Source organism: Cygnus olor, chromosome 1, assembly GCF_009769625.2.
Source record: "Cygnus olor isolate bCygOlo1 chromosome 1, bCygOlo1.pri.v2, whole genome shotgun sequence".
NCBI lineage: Eukaryota > Metazoa > Chordata > Aves > Anseriformes > Anatidae > Cygnus > Cygnus olor.
Genome location: NC_049169.1, coordinates 53,703,257 through 53,728,742, shown reverse-complemented (window position 1 = coordinate 53,728,742; position 25,486 = coordinate 53,703,257). Strand labels below are relative to the sequence as shown.

General features: G+C 36.5%; 1 protein-coding gene across 1 annotated transcript in view; it reads left to right on the top strand.

Annotated features, from left to right (window-relative positions):
* The window catches only part of LOC121070810 (acyl-CoA synthetase short-chain family member 3, mitochondrial-like), a 71,491-nt gene extending 46,586 nt beyond the window's left edge, over nt 1-24,905 (top strand). Inside the window, exons 10-16 of the mRNA XM_040558501.1 lie at nt 9,133-9,228; nt 12,513-12,576; nt 18,256-18,337; nt 19,324-19,446; nt 22,955-23,054; nt 23,134-23,309; nt 23,611-24,905. Coding sequence (XP_040414435.1) covers nt 9,133-9,228; nt 12,513-12,576; nt 18,256-18,337; nt 19,324-19,446; nt 22,955-23,054; nt 23,134-23,309; nt 23,611-23,685 — 716 coding nt within the window. The 3' untranslated portion in view covers nt 23,686-24,905. The remainder of the gene's footprint in view (nt 1-9,132; nt 9,229-12,512; nt 12,577-18,255; nt 18,338-19,323; nt 19,447-22,954; nt 23,055-23,133; nt 23,310-23,610) is intronic.
* The last annotated feature ends 581 nt before the right edge of the window (nt 24,906-25,486 follow it).

The window sequence follows — 25,486 nt, the reverse complement described above, 5'->3', positions numbered from 1 at the left end:
CAGTGCATTTCCTGACATCTTTAAACATGCTATCTGACTTCTTCAAAATATGACCACAAACCCACATTTCACTATACGCAAGTTATAAGACGTACATTACAAATTACCGTTTGATAGCAAAGGAGCCGGGTATGTTTATTACAAAATTAATGCATAAACTTCAGGTGCTTTGTGACTAGCTTGCCAGTTCATGATGACTGAAGTTACTTCCTTTTTTGGAGAACTTTATTTTGATAATTGCCACAGTCCACCAACATTTAACTAAGCTAATTGATATATATAGCTAACTAAGCTGTATTTTGTACGTTTATACTGTCGATTTTGATTGGATGTGCTTTGAAATCTTCAGAGGCCTTGTATGCATGTATGATACTGCTCCACACAGCACAGTTTGTAAATATGTTCTGTATTTGGATTAAATCATTAAAGGGAGCCTTGAGGGAATTCTGACGTTTTGGGGGTTTGATTTTATTTTTGAATGAATGGATCAAATACAACAATAGAATTGTTATACAAGAAGTATTTGGCCGTCACAAGTGTAATATGTATTCATGGTAATTGATGCATTATGCCTACAAGTGCTTCAAAACATTTAGAAAATACTTCAAAAATGACTTGTTTCTTATCTGACTTTCAATTCTAAAAATAAGCATGGAAACTCAGGCACTTCAGAAAATATTTTACTTTACAAACAAATGGATTTTTTGAGAAACAGGCTTCAGATTTTCAAATAGCTTTAGCTTATTTTGTGGTTTTCCTAAGCTTCTGTACATCTGCAAGAAATGAGGCAAATACTATGCTTCTGGCTAGCTGTGCACAGCTGTTGTTGTACAGATATTAATATGGCTCCACAGTCAAGTTGATATTAATATGATAATTCCTAGATTGTGCAAACAAGCTTGAAGCAGTCATACTCAGCACTGTATGTGTGCCTAATAATATGGGAATGCCTGCCCATTTGTTTAAAAAATTAAAATATATTTAATTCATGCAACTTGCAACATAATGCAGTATTCACTTTTAAGGTGGGGAATTGTGTCCCAGCTGAGGTGGGAGGCATTCATCAACACAGCTGAAGGTTAGAATCTGAAATAAAGTGAAACCAATGGAATAACTACCTAGATGAGCTTTGAGTAAGCTAGTTGTTGCTAAAGCTTTGTTCCAGAAAAATGGCCCGTTTTATCGAAGCACTTAAATGTGTACCTTTGGTTCATTTGTCGTTTAAAATGTAAAGTGATACTCTGAATCAGGGATTAGACTAAATAGACAAATTGACTGTGGGGGAGACAATACTTATGATCCTATTCCTGTTTTGATGAAACATACTGAAATAAATAGCTTGGCACCGTGGGTGTATGATATTGTGAATGGGAAGTGCAAACCAACCCTGAAAGAGGGAGATCATCTCTGGTGATGTGTTTGTACCCCTTCTTTTAGGCCAGTCCTAGCATGCATGTGGCTGTGTGGTGAGCAATATCAGCCAAAAACTAACCTAGCTAAAAGAAAGAACATTTTTTAAAACCTTTGTCATTTCATCCAGTTCCATATAAAAGCATGGGAGTATTCACGCTTGAAAAAAAAGAAAGATGGGAATGTACAGCCAAGGTGCACAATGATAATGAGAACCTGTTTTGTTTTTCTGTGATCTGTGCTGATGTGTATTTAAATCAACTCAAGTCCGATGTGCAACTGATTGTCCGGTTGTGCATTTTAATTGCAAAATTAGCCTTCTTCATATGTTGGATAATTAAAATGAATATGGCTGTCACATCATTGTCCCTTTACACTTTTGTTTATGCTGACTGTAAACACTTTTTCTGTGGTATCTGTAGTGCATGGCCCTGTTGTTGTTTAAGCATTCTTGATGCGACTGTACATTAAAGAATATGGAGAATAAGGAAAACTTGAAATAGAAGTGAATAAGGAACAGTAGGTGGCCATAACCAGAAAGAATGCAAATTTTTGTGCCAGGCACTGGTTGTGTTGTGCAAATGCACAAGTACTGGACAGTCTGCTTAATTAACAGGTCTTTCTGACTTCCTTAGTCACCCTTTTAGAAATGGGTTAATTTCCTATTTATGTCACTCTTCTGTACTTTTTTTTTTTTTCTGGGAGTTAATATATCACAGTTTCTGAGTAGAGAAAATTAAGCAATTCAGCAATTTTTAAAGGTTCTGTATAGAAATTAACACAGTGAGAAAGGCTGAATTTATTTTCACTTGGATTTGAAGAATAAGGTGAACAATACAGTTGTTTTTCCATGAGGCTTACAGTTAACTTGTTACACTGCTTTGTAGAGTAACAGTGAGAGTAATAAGCGTGTTTTACAGCTGTCCCACCACAAGGTAACAAATAGTCTGTTCTGATCTGCCAAATGAGTGTAATCTAAATGGTGGGCAGCCCAAGGGAAAAATCATGCTTTAGGTATGATAGTGTCTCTAAGGCTGGAGCAAGAAAGTCTTAGCTGACTTTTTCTTTCCAGTTGGTTTACTGCACATGCTTCACACTAGCTTTACATATTTTTGTAAGGCGTTTAAAAACTCTCTTTAAAATGTATGAAAAAAGGTACCTACGGAAGTATTGATTACAAATCACTCTGCTTGTGTACCTCACCTAAAATTATGTATTTCTTTTGGGTTTTGCTATTAGGATAGACCCCTACTACTCACTGCATTTTGACATTCTGTATGTACCTTGTATGTATTGTGTTGATTCTGTATGAGTTTAATTCACAATAGGAGTCAGTTAAGAATAAAGTCAGATGGAGGAAAAATAAATGGTAATTGCTATCACTGTTCAAGAATTTATCTGCTGCATCCATCATAGTCCTCAAAAATAAGGGTTGAAGTGAAATACAAAATGATGTGTGACAGTTTTTGAAGTTTCACTATTATTCAGCAAAGCCTTTCACAGTTCAGGATGACAGATTGTCTTTACTCTAACCTAATTGTGCATAATGTGTGAATTGGATTTAATTTCACACTTTCTTTTTGACAGCATTAGTAAAACTGAATCAGGGAATCCTTAAGAATTTACAGGTCTCCAGATTCTTCAGTCATTGTTATCCTCTTGTGGCTTTTCTCATTTCTCTCTTATAATTTGCTGTAGTACCCTCCTAAATATGTTAGGAAGAAGATTAAAATTTCAGTAAATATAAGCTCTGTCATAAAATTTCACTTCATTCGATGACAGGCTTAAGTATATTGGAGAGGGAGTAGGTAAAAGGAATGGAGAATTTCTTGATATGATTATCATATATCTAAAAAAGCAATTTTCACTAGCCTTTGTCCTTAAGAAGGCTGAAAAAATCACTGCATATCAATGTACACTGACAATATGGGTTCATCTGTACTGTACTTTTTTGGCAGTCTTCCAGCTGACAGCCCAGCATCACATCCCACTCCCTTGGGATCAGCCAACCTGTGTACCTCTTTGCCGTGTGTGGTGCTGGGGTAAGAGTGGCCAGATGTCATCTCCTTGCTTTAATTTTGATGGATGATTAGGGTCAGACTATTTGTAGTGAAATGCCCAGCACTAGCCAAGTGTACTTGGTATATCTACACATTAATACTTCATTAGGTGTCAACCTGGAGCTCTGTAGAGAATATAGATATCTTCTAGGGAAAAGATGCAGAAAACTTTATGGCAAAATTATGCAGTTGATGTTTTTGAGTGTCTGCTGAAGGCATGGCTGAGCTATACTGTAAAAAGTTTATCTGAAATTATCTTCAAGACCAGTGAGCATAAGACTAAAGTGGTGCTTGGGCTACCAGCCCAGCAACATGCCTATCTATAATTTATCATGGCTTAACAGTGCTAAATCCGAAGTTGTGAGTGAGGCCACCTACTGCTAGTGCAGTCAGAGACTTGGAAGCTTGCTTGGGTTTTAATGATGGAGAAACTGACAAATGTGCGGGGTTGTATGCTGAAGGATGAAGAACATGAGGTCTGTATGAACACTCAATGAGCTGGTCCCTGAATGTCAGAGTCCTCCCCAGTACATATTTCTGTGATGTGTTAGGTTTAGTTTTATTACAAGGAAGCAGCATGGCATGCTGTGATGTGGATTTTGAGTGCTAGAACTCATCTGGTACTGTGGTTTTCTGTTTCTGGGTGCCCATTAGTTGTTGCCATGCTGAGAATACATGTTCCTGATACATTACTGATTTCTTCATTCCGTCCTTCCTAGCATAACTAAAATGACTGCTGTGTGGAGGGAGCAAGTGCAGGGAGTTTTCAGAGCTGTCTTCTTGCTGTGTGGATGGATACTGCACGTTAATGGGTACTGCCTAAGCTTCCTCCCTTCTGTAGACCCTTGTCTCCATTTCATCTGTGCTGTCTTCTGCTGTAGTGATCCCTTTAATTCCACTCGACCAAAATGACAACTTTGCTAGGAAAATGGCTGAAAACAGTACTGCCACAGTAAGAATTTAGTTTATTACATTTATCATGTACGTTAATGTGTTAATGTATGACAGTTGCTCCTTTTTCTTTTCTTTGTCTCCTGCTACATAAGAACTCACTGCCTCTTCTGCATGCATCTATATGTGGCATCCTGACAAATTCAGCTTTATGTCAGTCACTTAGTGCAGCCCAAGCCCAAATATTAATGTCGGAGTGCAGTGTACTTTCCCTAAGTATATCCTACCAGAAAATATAATATTTTAGCAGTCTAACAGTTTATGATATTGAAGAACATGAGACAGTTTAGGAATTGTAAGTGGTACAGGGCATTTTTCATCTTGAGTTCTGAGTAAATTCAAAACTGTTTATTTTGATTGAACTTGAATATGTACTGTGAATGAGCAAGACAATTTGGGGCACAGAACTACTAGCTGTTGCCCTGCATCATTTGGCAAATCCCAGCTTCTTCAAGTCAGGCATGTGGGCAGCTGGAGGAATTGTGATGAATAAAGTCAGGCATACAGACTTCCCATAGTACTCATAAGCAAATGCACTCTGTGCTTCTGCATCAGCAGCACTTTCTGCAAGAATTGCTTTCAGAGACACAAATGCAACAAAAATGCCTGTATCAGACTATCCATTAAGTGTCCAATATAGCACAATAATATTGAAATCTCTTTGAAATAATAGTTTTCTCCTACATGTAGAGAGAGTCACATCTTTGAAATTCGAGGGTGATTTTCTTTAGGTCAGCCCCGAGCCTGAAAGTAGAGATGTAAAGAGGGACTTGGGAGATTTTAACAGCTATGATTTTAAGACAATCTCTCAGTAATTCTGTCTTGCACGTCTCAGTAAAGTGCTTTTCATTATTCTCAGAGGTATATATATATTCCCTCCATTGTAACTCGAAGCAGATGTTGAATGTACTTCAACATCTGAACTGTAGTTCAGACTAGTTGTGAAACATTGCTCTTCTAAATAGCTGTTTCATTGTCACATTATAAGGTGTTAGGCAGGAAGTAAATTGGGTTTATGATCCAGTTGTCCCTGAAAAGCCTTCCACAGCCGGAGGGCTGCTGACTTGCTTGCATAGGGAGTGGAAGGCTAGCACCTTACATGTGTGCAGAAGGGATTGATCGAAGACAGATCAACTGTTCTATTTGTTACATTAAAAATATGCAAGTTCCTAAAGATTGCAGTATTGGGAATCTGTTTAGACACTGCACGTTAATTTCAGAGAATCTCCAACTATAAACAAATGAGTCAAGTAAGGGATATCTGTGTGCACATTTAGACACCTGGTATAAGGGGTGGGTGGAATACAACGTCCATTTGACAAATGTTATCCTACTTCAAATTGCTGCTGTTTTTACTTTCTGACCTATGTCTTGTAACCTGCATATAAATCCTGACTTCAATTGTAAATAAACCAAACTTAATTCAAACAAAGATTCTTAAGTAGCTTTGGTTATTGGAAATATAAAAAATGGCCACACAGAACTTGTAGTACACGTAATTGGTAAGGAAAATTTCTCATCAGTAGTTGTTTTTCTGTATTCTTCTGAACAGTGTTGATTTCTTTTCAGCAGGATTTTCTATTCAATTCTCCTTTCAAGTCAGGCTGTTTTTTCCTTGATGAAAAATGCTGTCCTGGAAAGCGGTTGGTGTTTTCTGATTGGTTTGGGAAACTGATATTTCAATCCAGCATCCTGTTTGAAAGATACACATTGATTTCCTAAGAAATGTACAGCGTCTTCTGACAGTACTCCTTGGTGCTTCTATTTTGTAAGAGAGTCTTTAGCATTCAGGAACTCTTAACCTAACATAAAGAGTGGATGCTTCTGGGATTCTCTCTCTTAATTAGTATCTGGTCTGAATACCAACAAGCCATATTTTTTTCATGTATATAAAAAGTCTTATTGACCCATGGGAATTGAATGCACAGCCTAGAGATTAGAACACTGGGTAAATATGAAAGTGATATATTTCTACTGGTAATTGAGAAGACAATAGAAGAAACAGCAGCAATCTTTTAAAGACTTGTTCAGAAAGTTTTAGAACTTGTGATTCTTGTTTAGAATAAATGGACTTACATTCAGTCTTATTCACTGTTTTCCAAAAAGCAGAAACACAAACTAGTATGACCACGTTTCCTTTCTAGTTTGTGTTCTTTTAATTAGCAGTGTATCAAAGAGCCAAACAAATCCAAACAAATTTTCGGAAATTTCACAGATCCCCCTTCTTCCTCAAGGGTTTTTTGATTGAGAGCTCTGCAATTAGAAATCTCTGTCAGTTCCTAAATCTTACAGGTGCATCTGGTTACAGTGGTGCTGTGTTCCTTCTCTCTCAGTAGCGAATCTAATGACTGCGTTTAGTTGATGAATACTTTTCTCATCTGATCTGTTACGGTATGGTTTTTAGCTCTTGCCTTGCAATATGTAAGGCAAGATGTAATCTGTGCCATCACTTCTCCTCCTGCCAATGCAGTCAAAAAGAAATTGTCCCTTCCACTGGCTTTTCCAACTCACTTTTCTCTAAGGAATGTACCTTTTTTCATTCTGCTCTAAGGAAAAAAAAAAGGGAAAAAGTTGAGGTCAGTAACTTCAGTACTGTGCAAAATATGGAGCTCTGAAACTGCTGAATAAATTGTGGGTTTCACTTCCTGCAGCTTTCAGTATGATCATTTGCTGGCTACATTAGGTCATGTTGATGTTGTGTCATCTCTATAATTGCTTGGCTGTTCTGCTTTTTTGGAAGGAAAAAAAAAAAACAAGATCAATGTTTGTGTGGGAATGTGCGTTATGTAGAAAAAATAGAACAATGGAAAATGGGAAGCAACCAAGCAAACTTTTTAGCATTGAGGGTTGATAATTCTTTGTCTGTGCTCTGCAGCTGGAGTTAGGCCCTAGCATAAGTATGCGATGTTAATGCTAATTTTCAGCTACTTATTAACACCTAACTTAATATTACACAAACTCGTGGTGGTTTTGTTCTTGTTCTTGCTTCTTTAAGCAATTGAATAATCATTTAACTACTTCTGAAGTGGCAAAGAAATGCTGTGGAAGCTGAGAAAATTCACAGCAAAAACAACTCTAGTGAGCTAATGCAAGAGAACTGAAGATAAATCTGGGCATACTGATCAGAGCCCAAATACAGAGCTGAACACAAACCTGCTTAGCTGTGCTGAAACTTGAGCATGATGTGGACTATGAATTCCAAGTGACCTGAGCCCTGGGACATCTCCAGAATGATAAAACCATATTTTTATAGTTCTAGCTCCATATTGTGTCCCTGCTAATATCTACAGCTACCTACACCTGCTTATTTATTTATTTATTTTTTTTCCCCCTACAGCTCAGAGTTATAGCAGCATTGAAACAAATTTCTCTATTTTTCTTACAGGGTAAGGAAGGAGAACTGGTCTTTTTTCAAACTTAGACTCTGCTATATGACAATATATTTTTTTTATTCCTCTTTCTTAGTAATAACTCTTGTAGAATAAAAGCATTATGTGAAATTGAGCTTTCTTAAGGGGGAAAAAAGGGTGTGGGTGAGAAGGGAGGACTTTGTAGCTGCTCAACTGTGGGGATAATTAGGAAGGTGTAGGCACTACAGGGGATATTCATGCTGTCTGAAGAAGGTATTTTATGTTACCAGTGCAGCAGGGATTCCAGACTTAGTTGCCTTCAGTGAGCTCCACACAGGGAGCAAAGGCATGCAGTGCAAGTGTTCATTTGTCTGCAGTTAGATGAATGAATTTCTTCCTAAGATTCAAAAACCAGGAGTTATTTAAGCCAGTTATTTGTCTTCTGGCAAAATAAATAAATAAAAAACACAACAAAACTCTAATATGCTGTCATTAGTAAAACTTGAATGTTTGTAGATGTGTTTGTAGATGGAGGAGAACACAGCTGGATTATGATCACAAAATCTTGGAGCTGTTTGATTCCCATTCCTTACAGCATTCCTTTCAAGTTTATTTTGGCAACATGAAATTTAGTTCTGACTTTTCTACCTTATTTCTTGTTGAATCTTTTTATTGTCTGAAATAGTTCTCGCCAAGAAATACTAGTGAGACCTCCAGGATTATAAAAGAGGTATTCCTGAATTTTCTGCATTATTTACAATAAAGTTTGGGAAGTTTTTCCTTTTTTGTGATTTTCCTGACCAATATTGTTGTGGAGATTTTGTGTTTATTTACCTTCCAAACCTCAGAATGTGTAGAATTTTTCAGCTCCACAATAGAACTACAGATACTTTGATATCACTGCCCTACAGTGGTAAGATAATCAACCAAGAGTGGATTGTTTTTTCTTGAATTCATTCTTTCCAAAGATATTGATTTGTAAAACAACCTCTGAAATACATCTGCCATACACAGTATTTCTGTCATGGCTTTGCTATAGGCAGTTTCCTACTGATGTGGTATAACGTCATACCCATAGCAGAATAAGCTAAAGGTGTAATGCAGAGTGTTTGTGTTTTTGATTGTCTCCTATGGAATGCAAAAGCTCCCCTGTGAAGAATGCAGATTTCTGTGATGAATTGGCATTTATTGGATAACAAATACGAATCTTCTGAATTCTAAATCTTCCATTGCTTGTCCGTCATTTTTATTTATTTATTTTTTAATTGTGATACGCTGAACTAGAAGCAAAACTTAGAAACAGTAAATGCTCAATGACACAAGAAGCAATCTTGGTTGATGTATTTGTGTTCTTTTACCAGAATCTGGTTCTGCAATTACCGCTTCCTGCATTGGTTTGGGAAACTCTACAACGCCTCCACCTGGACAAGCAGGAAAACCAGTACCAGGGTACAATGGTAAGACTGCGCTAAGTATGCTGCTAGAAAAGGATATTGCTTATATTCCTGAGTAAGTGCACTTTAATCTAAGACCTCATAGGGAAAGCAAATTACAGTCTTGCTAACACGTTTTCCTCCTTGTAACAGGAAGCTGCCTTTTTGTGTGTTGTGGAATGTGATTGTGCTTAAGAAATTCAGAGTAATTCTCCAAAACATTGAGAAACTACTCCTACTTTTGTTATATAAAGGGGCTACCACATACTTCTAAACTGGATATGACAAAGATATGAAAAAAATACTGTGCTTTAAGGCTTTATCTACAATTGCACAGAATTAAATGAGAAGCAGCAGTAAAACTGTATTGGCACAGCAGGAAGAACCTGCTAGTCATAACCATCAACCGAAGAGGAAATGATAACTAGACAAATAATTGCTGTAACTTGCACTTTGAATGTTTTGTCATACCTGTATTTTCAATTTTCAGAGCCTAAATAGTTTTGTTTTGGAAGATGTACATCAAATAACTATGTCTCAGAGACTTATTCATTAGATTTTCTTTTGGTGCTACAGTTTTATATGAGAAGTATCCTGAAGTGCACAAAGAGAATTCTTAGCGTGAGGTCTGTGTCTTCCACAAACGTGTCACTAGTGAACTAACAAGCAACCTGGCAAGGATATGAATCTTCCTTCCGTCCCTCCCTCCCTCCCTCAAAAGCAGTTTACTGACTATGTACAGGTGTATGGACTCATATTTGAGAGAGGTGTTAAGCATATTATCTTTGAGTACTTGTAGAGTGTTTTTATTTCCAGCTGGGAAAATGGTAGGTTATGAACCAGCAGCAAAAGGGAGAGCACTCATTGTCTGGAAGTTATTTGTTTGTAGAGGGTACAGCTACAGGATTAAGAATGCAAAAATATTTTCATACCTGGGAAGCCTGATCTTAACACAGTTCTCAAGAGTTACTTGAAGTCCAAATAATAATTACATTTCTTAAAATCAAACTGTCTTCGGGAAAGGTTCTCACATTCTTGGGCAGAAAAAGCTTAGCTATTTTTTCTCCTAATAGATGGAAGAAATGGAAATGAACATTAAAGAAAATACTTGCAGTGGTTCTGGGTTCTAGCACTTAGAGCATGAAGACAAACATTAGGTTAAAAACAGCATTAAAACCAAGCTGTGAAGTTTGTCTACAGTTTTAATAAATAGGGAGGAGTGGAAGAAGGTATGACATGCTAGAAAATGTCCTGCCCCGAAATGTATGAGTAGCAAGAATATAAAAATTTTCACATGAATTTTTTTGAAACATGTCATTGAGTGTAAGTAAGGAATTCCTTCAAGTAGAGCAGAGGAAATACCTCAAACATGCAATAAAAAGAAAAATAAAATGAACACTGAAATTCAGTAAAGATTTAGAAAGAACTGTACCTTTTTTACTTATTGGTTTGAGGCCAATTATGTCCTGTAATGCAGCCATTCATTAAGTAGTGGATCTTTTGAAATTGCTCTGTGCAGACAGCTGTCTCACTGTCACCCACATCTGTTTTGATGTTGTTTTGGCTGCTGTTACTGTATTAATTAGAAGAGTTCCTTATGCATTAGAAGATAGATTTTGTATCAACTGGTAATGATTTTTGGACATTGCTAAAGTTTTGTTTTATTTATGCTACGATGTAAACAGAAAGTTAAAAAGTCTACTTAAGTAGACTTCTTTCCTGTCATACTGCTGAAATAAATTGATTTCTTTGAATCTTTTCAGATAATTTCATTGCATTGTTCACAAACTGTCACTTTTCTAGTAATTCAAGATTAAGCAGTGTAGTACCCACCTTCCCCAGATTTTTGTACATTGAAATACATTGCTTGCAAGGAGGAGAATAAATACTGGAATTCCTACCCTAATAAAATAAACTGTTTAGATTTTACTTTAATATAATAAAAACAGGAAAAATAAGCTGGGGGTTTGGGAAGCATTTAAAGATACAGGTGCGTGGGTTTTTGTCTTTCTGTGTTCTAAGTCTAAATTCTCCAAATGTAACATTACCATGTTCTCACAACATCTAAAAAGGTAAAAGATTCCAAGTCACTGAATTGTAAAACTGGTGTGGTTGACTTGCCTGTGTGTGTGTGCTGAGCTGTTGCTTTCAGCAGGCTCTTCAATCACTTAAAAAATACCATTCTCTGTGAAGGAGTGGCTTCATCCAGAAATAGTAAATTACAGACTTTTCTTGTTCTTTGGACAGATAAGATGTGATATTACTCATAAGACTCTTAGCGGGGCTTTAGTCAGAAGTTTGTCATCCTCTTTTCCCCATTTCCTCTGTAACTTTTTAATACAGAATGTAAGATTATTTGTATTAGTTTAATTCCAGCTGAACATAGCTTTCTTTGCTTGGGCAGACTTCAAAAAGCATGTTTTTAAATCCATGTCAGCTTAGTCTGTCAGACCATTCATCCCTGTTTTTCCATGGTTTAGTCATTTCATTTTGTTTAATTCCATTTACCATTGGCCAAGTTGATACTCTAGTTAAGAAGTGCTGTGACCTATCTACCCTATGCCTTCAGATGCAAAAGGTGGTTGTAGTAGATTTCCCAGCTGACTGACCTGAGGAGGTTATTTCAGGTGGTTTTCCTCAGAAGCCTACATACTTAATACCAAGATGCGATCTGAAAGTGATGGGTCATTGTCATCTGGGGAAAAGTCTTCTGTTCAAAGGTCTGGATTTTTCGGTGTTCTCTAGCATTACGCTGCTGCACAGCTTTGGGTAATTCACAAGTTAAATTACATCTTTGCGTTAGACTAGAATAACCGTGTCAGTTGGGGACCATCTTTCTGAGTCTCCTGAGAGCCTTTGAAAACCAGGAACGTTTATTTACTGCTAATAGCACTTCTCACATCAGCTAGATGAGCCTCCAGTAATCTTAGTTATTATTTCTTACTCACGTTATCTGAACACTTTTTCTCATAATATATCTGAAAAATCCTTCATTATTTGCAAGCTTAGAGTTTCCAATATGAAGGTGTCTTTTAATTTTCGGTTCTATATTTTTCTTTTTGACTTTGTGCTGTCTACTCCCAGAGCACAAGTATTACTCAAGACTTTTTGGACTTAAGGCTGAATGTTAATAAGGTCATAGGATTATCCAGTTTTGTACTCTCAAATTACTTAATACCTTTTGTTGCTTGGTGTATTGCCATTCTCAGCTGTGACATAAATTGATATCCTTGAACGAAGACACTGTCCTCCACCTAAAAATACTCTACTTAACAGGAGTTCTCTTCCTATATTACTTGTTTTTACAGTGATGATTCTGGATGAAAAGAAGGAACCAGTGAAGACGAAGACTTTAGGAAATATTGTGGTAAAGTAAGCAAACTAAGTATTCTCTGAAACTTCTGCATCTTTAGTGCTTAACTGTTGCCATAATAAAACTCAGGTTTGTAATCAGTGGATAGAGAAACGTATTTTGAAAGAAAATTGCCCCTAGTTGTCATAAACATTCAGCTAGGATGGAAGAAATTACCTTCCAGATGTGCTTATGTCTCTTCACCAGCTGTAGGGGTGACACAGACACCTTAGAATAGGTGCTTAACACTAGCTACCTAAACCTAAGTGAAATTAATTTCATCCTTAGTAACTCTCTGCCAAATGATCTGAATTATATCTACAAACAGATAGATAACATTTCTGAGTCATAACTATCTTGGTATTTACATGCCTGTCAGAAGTGGATATTGTCACATTAGGAGATCTGTTGGGGCTATTGTCAAAGTTTTAAAGCCAAGATTTATCTTCCCTAACACTGCCCCATATTTAAGCCTTTTTCTTAAGGGATTACAAGTGTGTTTATGTATTGATTTGTTGTTTTATCTTTCCCAGCATGATTTTTGCTGCAGCCAAGTAAACTGATAGGGAAATAGCGCAGAGATTTTCCTCCTTATTTTTCTCTGTATTCTCCTCCCTTCCCTCTTACCCTTTTCCCCTTCCCCTTCCTTCTTTTTTTTTTTTAATTGGATCACTCAATGAATAGTCTCCCTGTACCATTACTATTATTTTTTATTGTCCTTATTTATTATAATATCCATTCTGAAATAGGGGAAAGAGTAGTAGGGGCGAAATTACACTGTTTCAAAAACAGTCATTATGAAACCAATTTTGTGTAGGTTAATTGTTAACGCGTCTTTCTGTTCCAGTGTTTTTTCTGACAATCTCTCAACACATTATAAACTCTTAAAATTCATCCTACAGCTTAACTGTAAAATACAAACAAAACAAAACAAAACAAAAAAACAAGGCAAAGGTTTTGATGAACTTTAGGAGACCAATTCTGTATGTTTTAAACATGTCCAATGTTTGAATCTATAGACTGTTAACAGAAGTTGGTTTTAGGATATTATGGTTTGGAGTGTCTTAATAATTTTGTTCCAGGTTTCATTCTAATAAGTGACAATTTCCTGACAGCGTTTAGTTGGTTATTTTGTTCATAAAAATCGGTGGCTGTTAGGTTAAGACATCACATTTTCTATCTTCTCCTGCATTCAGCTCAATTATTGTTTAGCTGTAAAACTTCTTTTTCTTTTTTTTTTCCTTAATTTTTAGATTAGGACTAGTTTTCGTAAAGCCTTCCTGCAAAGGAAGCCTTTCCCCTCTTCATTCCTTTAGCAGACCTCTACTCATACAGACCCCTTAAAAATAGTGGTGATGATCCTTGTTACTAGCAGGGTTTGTTTATCACCCCAGGATCCTGAGGCATCTTGTAGAAAGTGGGGGAATCAGGGTAGTTTTGACTCTTCCTCTGTCATGCAGTCAGCAGCAAAATATGGTCTATGGCTTTAGAAAAACAAAACAAAACACAACAAAACACAGGTATTTGCTTTATCTGCAGCATACATGAATTGAGAAATATTCTTCAGTATTTCTGGGAAAGGAGTATGACCACACACTGCCTACAATACAAGCTGTGCAAAAGTGGTACGATGCAGCTCTTGGTTATTTTTAGCCTAGTCTAACCGCTGGTAAGGACTGTTGGGGCTGCTTGAGGCCTGCAGTGCTCATAAGTATAGTATTTAAAATACCTGTTCTTGCAATAGAGTTTTAAAATTTAATTTTATCCTGCAGGAGTCAAATAGTTTAGAAAGGTCATTCTTCCACCTCATTGCTCCATCTCCCTACACCAAGTATGTTATTTTCTTTACTCATACCTACCAGATGTTTTTTCATATAATCATCATCTTTGTGCCCTTTGGAAAGATTTTTTACTGATGAGAACTCTCACAAAGGATAATTTACCTGGACATGCAATAATATTTTTGACTTCACAAGTCTTTCGGGATAGAGTAATCAAATGCAGTGTCACAACATTGATGATGAAAGGGAAAAGGAAAACGAAGATTACTGCAGCTCATGAGAGTGGGCTTATATGAATTGTTTCCACATTTACGTTTTTTTGAGCTAGAATCTTTGGATGTGAAGGATAATTAACCAAGAATTCATTCTGAAGTGAAAATTGTGGCAGCAATGACCGTCACTTCCTTTAGCAAGACCAGTCTGATTTAGTGACACACTTGTGCTTTGTTCTGACCTGCCTGTAATTAATACAAAACAGAGAAGCTGTGTGTGTGTATATGTGTAATCGTGATTAGCAATGAGAAATTTCAAAGGAATGTTAGCAAAGAGAAATACTATTTAAATTCCAATGCAGTGGGAAACTCAATTTTGCTCTTTTTCATTATGAACATCGCAAACCTATTATTTTTATTTAATGAGACAGTTGTCAGCATTGTCTCATTATTTACGTTCGTTCACAAAAGAAAGAGGACTACGTTTGCCATATATTCATTCTATCCAGAGAGTAATGTCTACCAGTGAATTTCCCTCTATATCCTTTTAGGAATGTCCTTAACCATGTTACACTTCCTCTAGTGTTCTGTGTAGTCAATTCTGTGCCACTGTAATGGGGCTTCATGTGATAAGTATTTAGAAATTAGTTTTACCATTCTCCACTGCATAGAACCACGTAAGTATTTCTGTTCCCTATTCAGAAAGAGGAGAGACAATGCGTTACATGTACAGTGATTCTGAAATGTTTTTGTAAGTTGGAGTGGACAACTGATAAGTGTTAGTTTTTTAACTAAGTGATTAGTTAAATTGCATTTAAGAATAGAATATCCGAGTTGGAAGGGACACACAAGGATCATCAAATCCAACTCCTGGGTCCCCAAAGGATCTCCCCCCCCCAAAAAAAAAATCAGATCGGTGTCTGAGAACATTCTCCAAACACTTCTTGAAGACTGCTGTAGAGAGGAAATTGTTGCTTGTAGAACCGTTTAAAGAAAGTGTGTCATCCTGCATAGACTACTCGCAATACATTTTTGTAATTAACAGCCATACACCTAAGAACAATTTACTAGATTTATAAAATGAAGGACTAGAAGACAGTGTCTGTACCCTAGAAAGCAATGTCTTACGAATAAGCTATTGGAACAACTTTCTTAGGAATATGGTGTTTTTCCTTGACACCACGAAGTCATATGTGGATATCTATTGTAAAGATACTCTCATTTTACCAAACATTACAGGCTTGAGGTAGAATTTAGTAGATGACATCCTTTAGCCCATGTTGTATGGAAGGTCATTTTAGATGATTGTGGTTTTTTTATCAGCTTTGTCTTTTCCCTTTACAAGTGAAACAATGAGTAGGACTTTCAGTGTGTGAGCAATTTGCCAAAAATGAGCTGAATACATGTGGGTAGCATTTGAACTTTTTTAACTCTTTCCAGGCATTTTAACATTTTTTTGTGATGCTTTTCCTCTTCCCCATCAAACTGTAGATTTTTTTCCTGCAAAATCCACACTGAAACCAACTGCTTCTGTGACCTTTTTCAATTAACTAAAGGCGTATTTCATGCAGAATCATAAATTCTCGAGATCCTCTCTTCTCTTACCCCTTCTCCACCCTTTTTCCAGTCCTGTTGTTCTTTGTGTCTGAAAAAGCTTGAAGATTGGAGATGGTTTTCTAACTTGCAATCAAAAAAATTTTTTTGAAGAGTGCTGTTTACACACAGCACTACACAAATGCTGAGTAATAATATACCTGCCAATCAGGATGACTTCGTTCCACTCACAGGCCTACCTCGTGTACCATGGCTGATGTTTGCTTTGACTGGCTGTAATGAACAGCCTGTGACTGCCATTGTCTACATAAAATGAAGAAATGAAGGGATGACTTTTCTCTTTTCTGAAACTCAGCAAGGTAGCACCTGTAATAGTTTTGATTTTCAGCTGTACTTTCAGAAAGCTGTTCTTTTATATTTTTCCCTATAAATAATCTTCTGAGTGCTCTGTCAGTAATTTGTTCCAGCAGCAAGAAATCTTGCATCATTTTGCCAAGTGGCATCCTGAAAGGATGTGACGCAGTCACCTTTTGCCAGGCAATGTTAGAGGTGGGTCGGCCACTGTTGCATGAAAAACAAATGAACTGTGAAACAATGCTCAAAAAACAGGTAATGATTGTAGTTTCAAATTGGCTACTAGAAAACAGTTATTGTGAGAGTACTTCAGAGGTTTTTGTGATGCTGCCAAGCTCACTTAATCTTAATATCTCACTTTGTAATAAAATTACCTTATTTTTATAAAGTGTGACCAGAGTGTTACATTTCAGTCTTTTGTCTCCTCTCACATCATTATGATCCAGCGCTGCTCCCTTTAGAATTCATGGCAGCATTCCCATGGACAGCAGTAGGATAGAGATACTTTTGGCTTGGGGTATTTTAATCCTGATGTCTTGGCAAAATTCCAGTACGCTGAATTATTTTCTGGCAAGCTGAATTCCACCGTTATTAATTTTATTAGTGATTTGTGTTTTCCCAGCACCTACAAATTCTAGTCAGTTGTGATCCTAAGCACTTTGCTATCACTGAAGAATTGCATGTGCCCATCACTGTGCAATTATTTTGCCTGAAAGACTGACACATAGGAGATGGCATTTGTTTTTTGCTTAGGAAGATGGAATGGAGTCCCAACTACAAATAGTGTTTTATAGAAAACAATGGAGGAGTATTTTCAGATTGTGTCTATATTGTCTATATGCGTTGTGCTGTGGAAATACCTGTGGTAGCCAGTAGTTCAGCAGCCTGGTTTCCATAGACTGAGGAAGATTATTTCTCTTGCTTCTCAGCAATATGCACCGTGGATGTACTAATCATTGCAGTTTTCCTTAAAACAAAACAAACTAACCAACCAAGCGAACAAAAACATTGGGAGCAGGGATTATATTTTTGATGATATGTTACACAGTTCTTAGTTTAGATTTCTAAACAATTGTAATTACAGAAAGCAAAATGTTTTCCTGGTTTCTGCAATAAAATTGGCTCTTCTGTTTAATGGCTAAGTGGAAACCACTGAATAGAGCCTTGGGGAATTTATTAAGGATTTTGTCAATGCGAATTGTCCTTTCTCTCCCATCACAAGAATGTTTCAGACTGTTAAATAAACTGAAAGTTCAAAATTTGCAATGATTCAGGCAGTTATGAACTGCTATGCTATTAGCAACCAAGCAACAAACCATTCTCAACTACCATTCTCAGGTGATTTTTCTTGAATCTGAACAAGAGGTTTTTCATTTAAACTTACACATACACAAACACGGGGATTGATAAATTGCTTTTCTAATTTATTTCTTTCAAGGCAAATACTCTGTCGTGTTTGTGTATCACAAGGGTGCTTACTAAGCTGGTAGGTCTTATGGTAGGCCAGTGAATTCCTGCCATAGGGGCAGAAGCCAGCCCGCTCTCCTGAAACCTGGGTGCCTAACCGGGAAGTGTCTGGCATTTGTGGCCTTGCCTTAACCATACTTTCAGGGAATGTGATTTATAGGATGTGTTGAGCCAAAACCCTTAGAAATAACGGTAGTATTTATAGTAGTATATTCTACTGTTTTCTTATTCCTACTCAATGACTGTTATCCGAATATAAAGTATGAATGGAGAGCATGAGCTGTACTTGTTATATCTGTGTTTCTAACTACTTCACTCTTTTTAATTTAAGGTTGCCTTTGCCTCCTGGAGCGTTCTCAGGACTTTGGGAAAATCAGGAAGCATTCCAGAAGTTGTATTTCCAAAAATTTCCAGTAAGAATTACAAAATGTCTTGTATAAACTTTTGGTAATCTCGCAGCCCTGAATGACATGAGTTTTCAATTGGGTAATATAAAAAAATATTGTATCTTATTTTAATGGGAGATCTTTGATACATTTCTTACAGGCTGAAAAGCATTTCAAGTTAAACATTTCTTCATACATGCTTCCAGCTTTTGGTCACACTGATTTTTTTCAGATCTGAAACAAAAGAAGTAAACCTTAAGATTCTGAACCTAAAAGTTGTTTTATGTCATTTGGTCTAATAAAGATAAAAGCATTGATGCATTTCAAACTTAGACTGGAATAACTTCAAATTTATTACTACCACTGACATGCAGTCATTCTAGTTTAGCGTCAGTCCAAAATACACACTTGTCTACCACGTGTGTGAATACTTAGGAGGCTCCTTACTGAATTGTCCTTGTCAGATGGACTATCTAGGGACTCGTGTCCTCCTTTCCACATAGAAATAGATAGACTGGTCTGGATAGACTGTCCAGAATGGAAGATTTGGTCCAATAAAAGTAAATGAGTGAACTGAGCAGGCAGATTATTTTCTTTGTGCACTGGCATGATGATGGTGATGGTGGTGTATGAATGGATCCAGCAAACGGGTATCGTAAGGGTCAATTTGACAACTGTCATTGTATTGCAACAATTCTACTCTTCTTGTGTAGATTCAGGCAACATCCTTCTCCAAGCTGTCAGGGATCAAAGTAGGCAGAGTGGAAAAAATCCAGGCTTATTTATTGTCTTCTGCTCTGTCTTAATAAAGACTGAAAAAAACTTCTGGAAAAGGAGCTCCAAGGTATATGATGACATAAGAATGGTGAAAAAAATAGAATTAAATCTTTTAGGCACCAAAATTTACTTCATTTGACACAATCAGTTTTGTGTGTTGGCTTCATGGGAAATGGATGGATCTTCCTAGTACTCTTTCCTGAGTTTATTTTTATTTTTGCTTATTTTGTATTTAGGGATATTATGATACTATGGATGCAGGTTATATGGATGAAGATGGCTATTTATATGTCCTGTCTCGAGCTGATGATGTGATCAATATCGCGGGACACAGAATTTCAGCAGGCGCAATTGAAGAGGTGAGCTCTGCCTGACAGTAAAATAGAAGAGTGAAATATGAATAAAGCAAGCTGAGTTCATGAAGAGTAAAAATCTCACAAAAATCTATTTTCATTCTGCTTATCTTGATTGCATTTGCATTGGTACTTTTAGGAAAAACAATAATTGTTTCACGTCCTTCCTATTAAGGTGTGTTCTAGGACAATAATAAGCAATTTGTATCACAGTCTTGAGAAAACAGCCATGATTTGACATATGAAGATGGAGGTAAGGGGCATTGTGGTAGCATGGAAAGCATTCCTGAAGCTCTAACATACTTACTTGGGAATACTTTAAGGTAATGTAGTCTCAACGTGTCAAGTCATTGCATTAGCTACTGAAATCACTTAGGAGTAGAAACTTTTTTTCTTAAAATAGAGTTTTTAGTCGTTTGGGTTTTGTTTGTTCGGCTTTTTTGTTTGTTTGTTTTTATTATTTATTTATTTTTTATTTTTTAGTGTTTGATGTTATCTGAATTCTTTTTGCATAGATTCACATCTGGTGCTTTTTCTTGTTTTGAAGAATTTCCTTCTCAGTTCCTTGAGACCTGTTTTTTGTCTCTCTCTTACTGTAAGAGCAGTGCTAAATGAACAATAAGATTTTCTTTAAAAAAAATCCTACTGCTAAATTGAAAATCATTAATGTAATTCCCATGAAACTCAAAAAGTTGCAAATACTGCAGTTCATAATAGTATCTTAATTTCATATCTTTGTTCAGTTACCCCTTCACAACTGCTGTGATTGCCAGTTATAAATTTCCCTGATGACATATCAGTTGCTTATTCAGGGAGGCTAGGAAAGGGTGTGCTAGGTAAGTACAAGGGAAAAATACACTTAAAATTCTGAAGTTAACTGTTCACTGAATCACAAACTAAATTGTCATTTTTTTCCTTTCTAATATTTATATTAGCAATATGTTAATTAGTATGTTTTAGTGACTGTATTTTTTTAAAGACTGGGTAACTTAAAAAAGAATAGAAGAAACTGCTGTCACACAAGTGAACAAATCCTGATAAATGTAGGCAGTCCTTCAAGGAACAGTCAACCAGGAAGTTGGATCCGCTGCTGTGCTGACAGGTCTGTGAAGACATAAAGGTGTCTTTCAGTCTGCTTAAATCTATTTCCCCTTTGAAGTGAGTGTTTTGTGTTGCTCTACAACAACAGGGAACCTCATCCCCACCCATTACTGCTCTGCTGCTACAAGAGCATTGTTTCCTGGCATCAAGCTAGATCTGAAGCTAGCACAGCAAATGAGGAACTGAATTACCTCAAAGATGACATTCGTGTCATCTTTGTATCCATCTGAAACTGGTCAGGAGCTCAGTGTTGCTGTTTTTCTCCCTGTTAGTTAGAGCTTTCCCCAGAAATGGTGTTTCATCACTACAGACAGATGCTTCTCTATTCACCTTCTGAACAAAGCTAAAAAATAGTGTTCTTAATACATGCACAGAAAATTGCTAGTTAAATGGGAAAGCATTTACAAGAACACAGCTTTTCAGTAAGATCAGTAAATACAGAATTAGAGGTTCATTGAATAGCCTTCTGATTAAGTGACAGTCACCTCGTTGAGCAAGTATATTAACTGCATTTACATTATAGTTGCATTACAAGCTTAACAAGTTTTTCCTTAGTGCTTTGGCGTTTCAGCTTCATTATGTTCCAAACAATTAGTTTCTTTGTCTATTAGTATCATCAGGGCTTCATCTTTACTGAGATGCAGTAGGAGTTACTGTTTACCTTGCCAATCACTGAATGTTAGCCATTTTGGTAACCTCAGCTTGTGTTGATCCATCTCTGTACATCAGTGGTTCAGTGCTTGGCTTGACTCTTTCTAAAATTGCTCTGATGTTAAGGAATTTAACATGAAAAATTCCCTTACTGACAGTGGGGTTTCTGTCTGCTGCTACATTAGAAGTCCATCCTTGTGTCCACTGAGTCAAGGAATTCCCGTTCACTTTCTCTGTTTCTTACTTGTAAGCAGTTTCTACATGGCTAGTGTTGATTCTGTTCTCTGATCATCTTTTCAGCCTGTCTTACAAAGTTTGATAACCTTTAACTTAGTATTTACATTTTCAGTCATATGAAATGAGCTGTTCCAATGTCAAAGGCATGCTTATGGGATTTTTTGGGATAGATTAGTGAAGGAAAATATTGCAGTGATTGGAATATTCCAGCTCAAAATAAGACTTTTCTGAACAGGTGACAGACTGGAACAATGCAAACAAGCTCCTACAAAATGAAGCTGGGTACACTTTACATCTTCACCTTAGGGGTCCTGTTGGATCCTGATGGATAATTATCAAATTGATGGTAATGTCACATTACTGAAGATATCATTCCTATGATTTTGTGGAAAGGCCTCAGCACCTCTGGTCATAGACCTTACTAGTCTACTTCTGTATAAGTCATTGAAAAGTAGATGAAAAATAGTTTCATCTCTTTCTTTCTTTCTTAATTCTATAACAGTTGCTGTGGTTAGGATCAAGAAGGCAGAGCAGAAAAGAGTGGGTTTTTAAAGCATGAAATAGAATGCATTACTGAGGCTCTGGACTGGAGGTGACCCAAGCTCATAGGTGTATGTGATGTAGACAAATATCACCAGGATTTGGAGTTGCATGAAAAGAGCTAGATGCTTTGGAAGAGGATTCACAGCTGCTGGTGTCTTAAGTCCAACTTTTTCCGAGACTTAGTGATGCATATCTCAGTATGTATTGAGACATCTTGGTGATTTTTCTTCCAGGAAGTAAGAACCTCAGCTGGCTAATTAGAAACAAGAGGGTCTCTCACATTCTGTTTTCCTGAAAGAGATTTTGAGGTAGTGCGCATCACTTGTGTAATTGTGTACATGTGCAGTAGGAAAGAAGGGATTGATTTAATTCCCTTTTTTGTCTAAGAATGTTGAGGCCTCACATTTCCAAGAGGATCAGCTGAACGCTAGGTTGGCTGCAAGCTGAGACAGGGCTTGTATTTGGCAAAGAATTAAAAAGATACAAGGCATCAGAGAGAATAAGAATGAGTAAATACGACTTTATAGCCCTGTAATAGAAGTGCTTCTGTGGTTTTGGTCCTTACTCACTTAACTGCACAATATTCGTAGTGTTAGACTAACATTGTTTGTCTCAGCAAAAAATCAAACTAACAAAAATATAGATATGACACTCTTGTTTTCCCAAAACTATAAGGAAATCACCTTTGCTTTGTTCAAACCGAGATGATTCCATGATCCTTTGATTCTGTATTTGTACCTTGTGCTGCCACAGTTTTTATTTCTTCCACTTATTTGATAACTACACATAGGTGTGCATATAAATATTCACAGGTACATTTGCAACATGTGTAATTGGAATCCTGAGTTGTACTGACTAAACAATTTTAGATGTCAAAGTTTAAGAAGTCTATTTTTTATGTCCTTGCCTATGATTTTTTTTTTAAACTGAGATATTCAAATTATTATTAATCTGGTTTAGTTTTTTTTTTTTTGTCCCTCAGTGTGTTCTCTTCCATCATGCTGTGGCAGACTGTGCTGTTGTAGGCCAGGAGGATGCATTAAAAGGGCACGTTCCCTTTGCCCTGTGCGTACTCAGAGAAGGTGAGAGCTCATTGCTACTGGTGGTGCTAAAACTTGCAAAAGTCATGGAAAGGTTAAAGGATATGAACTTCTTTACTAGATATAAAGACAGAAGAGGGGAAGATTTTGGAAGAGATTATTGAGAGCGTTCGAAATAACATTGGTCCAGTGGCAGCTTTTCAGAAGGGGGTGTTTGTGAAGCAGCTACCAAAAACGCGTTCTGGCAAGATCCCACGTTCAGCTCTTTCTGCACTTGTCAGTGGAAAGCCGTATAAGGTAAGCTGGAGATGTATGCTTTAATGAACTAGACACATAAGTGCATCCAAAGACCCAACATCATGGTTTTGATTCTTGAGACCATTCTGCAACTGGTCCATGACTTCAAGTATTACACAGTATTTTATTTCTACTATTTATTACCCAAAAGATTTTCATGTTCCAGAGCTTACCAGATACATTTTTTTTTCTTGTCTGTTTTCAAAGGCTAGATTTAGAAGATTCTCTGGATGAAATTCTGTTTTACTGTTGAAGGACTGCAATCTACTGTCACGTGCTTATGTATATTCTTCCTTTTCAGATAACACCAACCATTGAAGATGCTAGCGTGTTTAAACACATAGAAGAAGTGTTGAAGAAAAAATCAATGGGGTAATAGGTTAATAAAAGTGTCAGTTACTGAAACATACAGGGACTTTCTGTTAGGAAATACATATTTTAAAAAATAGTCATGATTGGGGCTATTTTTTTTCTTTATTACGTAAATGGTACTGTGTTCTTTACCATATTGCCATAGCCAATGAAGCATACTGAAGACTGCATGTTGTCATTATATGCTGTATGTTAAGATCACTAAAAATTTTAAATAGTATTCATACACTGATATAGCTTTGGAGGGAGTCACTGTATTATCTCATTATAATAGAATCATGGAATCAGAGAACAGCCCAGGTTGGAAAGGACCTTGAAAGATCATCAGGTCCAACCTTTCATGGGGAAAGGGAGCCTAGATGAAATTACCTGGTACCCTGTCCAATTACATCTTGAAAATCTCTAGTGATGGAGATTCTACAATATCCATTATTGTATAATGAAACCAATAACTTGAGTTTGGCTAAAACAGCTTTCAGAAGGTAAGTCACAAACTGAAGACAGCAATAAGTAGGAATTCTGTTGTGAAAATCATTGCAGACATAACTTGTCTTCACTTATAAATTATGAGCCTTATGCCAGTTAAATTTTTATGAATTTAAAAATTTTTAAATTAGTTTTCTCTATTCCACTGATTTTTCCTAAATCTTTGTGCTATAAATTCTTCTAATTGCTTTAGTCAATGACTTTTGGAAGTGCCTTTTTTTTTTTTTTGTAAAATAATAGCTGATTTCTGTCTTTCAAGTCTGTTAAAATCTTAATTTATCTATAGTAATGTTGAATAGAAAATACATATTTTAAATAAATGCAAGCATTTACCCCTTGCATTTTCTGATAATTTTGCTGTTGTGTTTTTCATCACTGTTATGAAAAGGATAAACCAGGATGTTCTTTCACTGACATAATTAGATGTTTCAGGCTTGCTGAGATACATATCGCTAAGAAATGTAGCAAATACACATACTGGGCAACCACTCCTTGACAGTATTGGCATTTTCAAAATACTTCCAGGATTCTTAACGTATCAGGAAGTGAAGGATACACACTCTAAATGCATTACTTCTTAAGCTGCAGTTTTTAACTGAACAAGAAATGTAAAAATTCTTGTATTTCAATGTATTTTATATATATTTTACATGTAAAAATAAATGAAAAGTTTAAAAGCAGAAGAGTTACTCAAATGCAGCATTGCTATTCCGAGGAATAAACAATAAGCAATTGGCAGATTCAGAAGTTGTGAGCGTATTTTAAGACCTTTTTAAGACCTTTTTTTTTTTTTTTTCCTGTTTTGCTGGAAAATATTCAAGATCAAAACTGAGATGAGAGGGGCATAGTGGTCAGGAGCACTCACTGCTACTGCCATGATAATGTGGAGGATTCCAGAAATGCCAAAGCTCATTCATCAGCATTCAGAAAACCCAGATAAAGGGAGCCACATCATAGCAGTGATGCAGTATGGAAAAACATTTTTTTTTTCATGAGCATTGCTTTTGTTTCCCAAAGGAGCCTTTTTCTGAGGATCTGTGATTGCAGAATTTTTTGCTTACAGCTTTAGGTTTGTGCCAAGCTGTGGAAGGGGAAAGAGGTAATTATTCTTGTATTCAGGTCCATTGCTGCACTGCAGCCTAGTTGTACAATCAAGAAAGAACAAGCCCATTTAACAAGTGGTAGAAGAGCACTTCTTTTTTGTTAATTTATTTATTTTTATCTTATTTTATTTATAGAGAAGAAGCATGTGGGTAGATTTGAATGGCCAGGGAGATACTGAAATTTGGCTGGAAGAAGTTGATACAATAATTATTCAC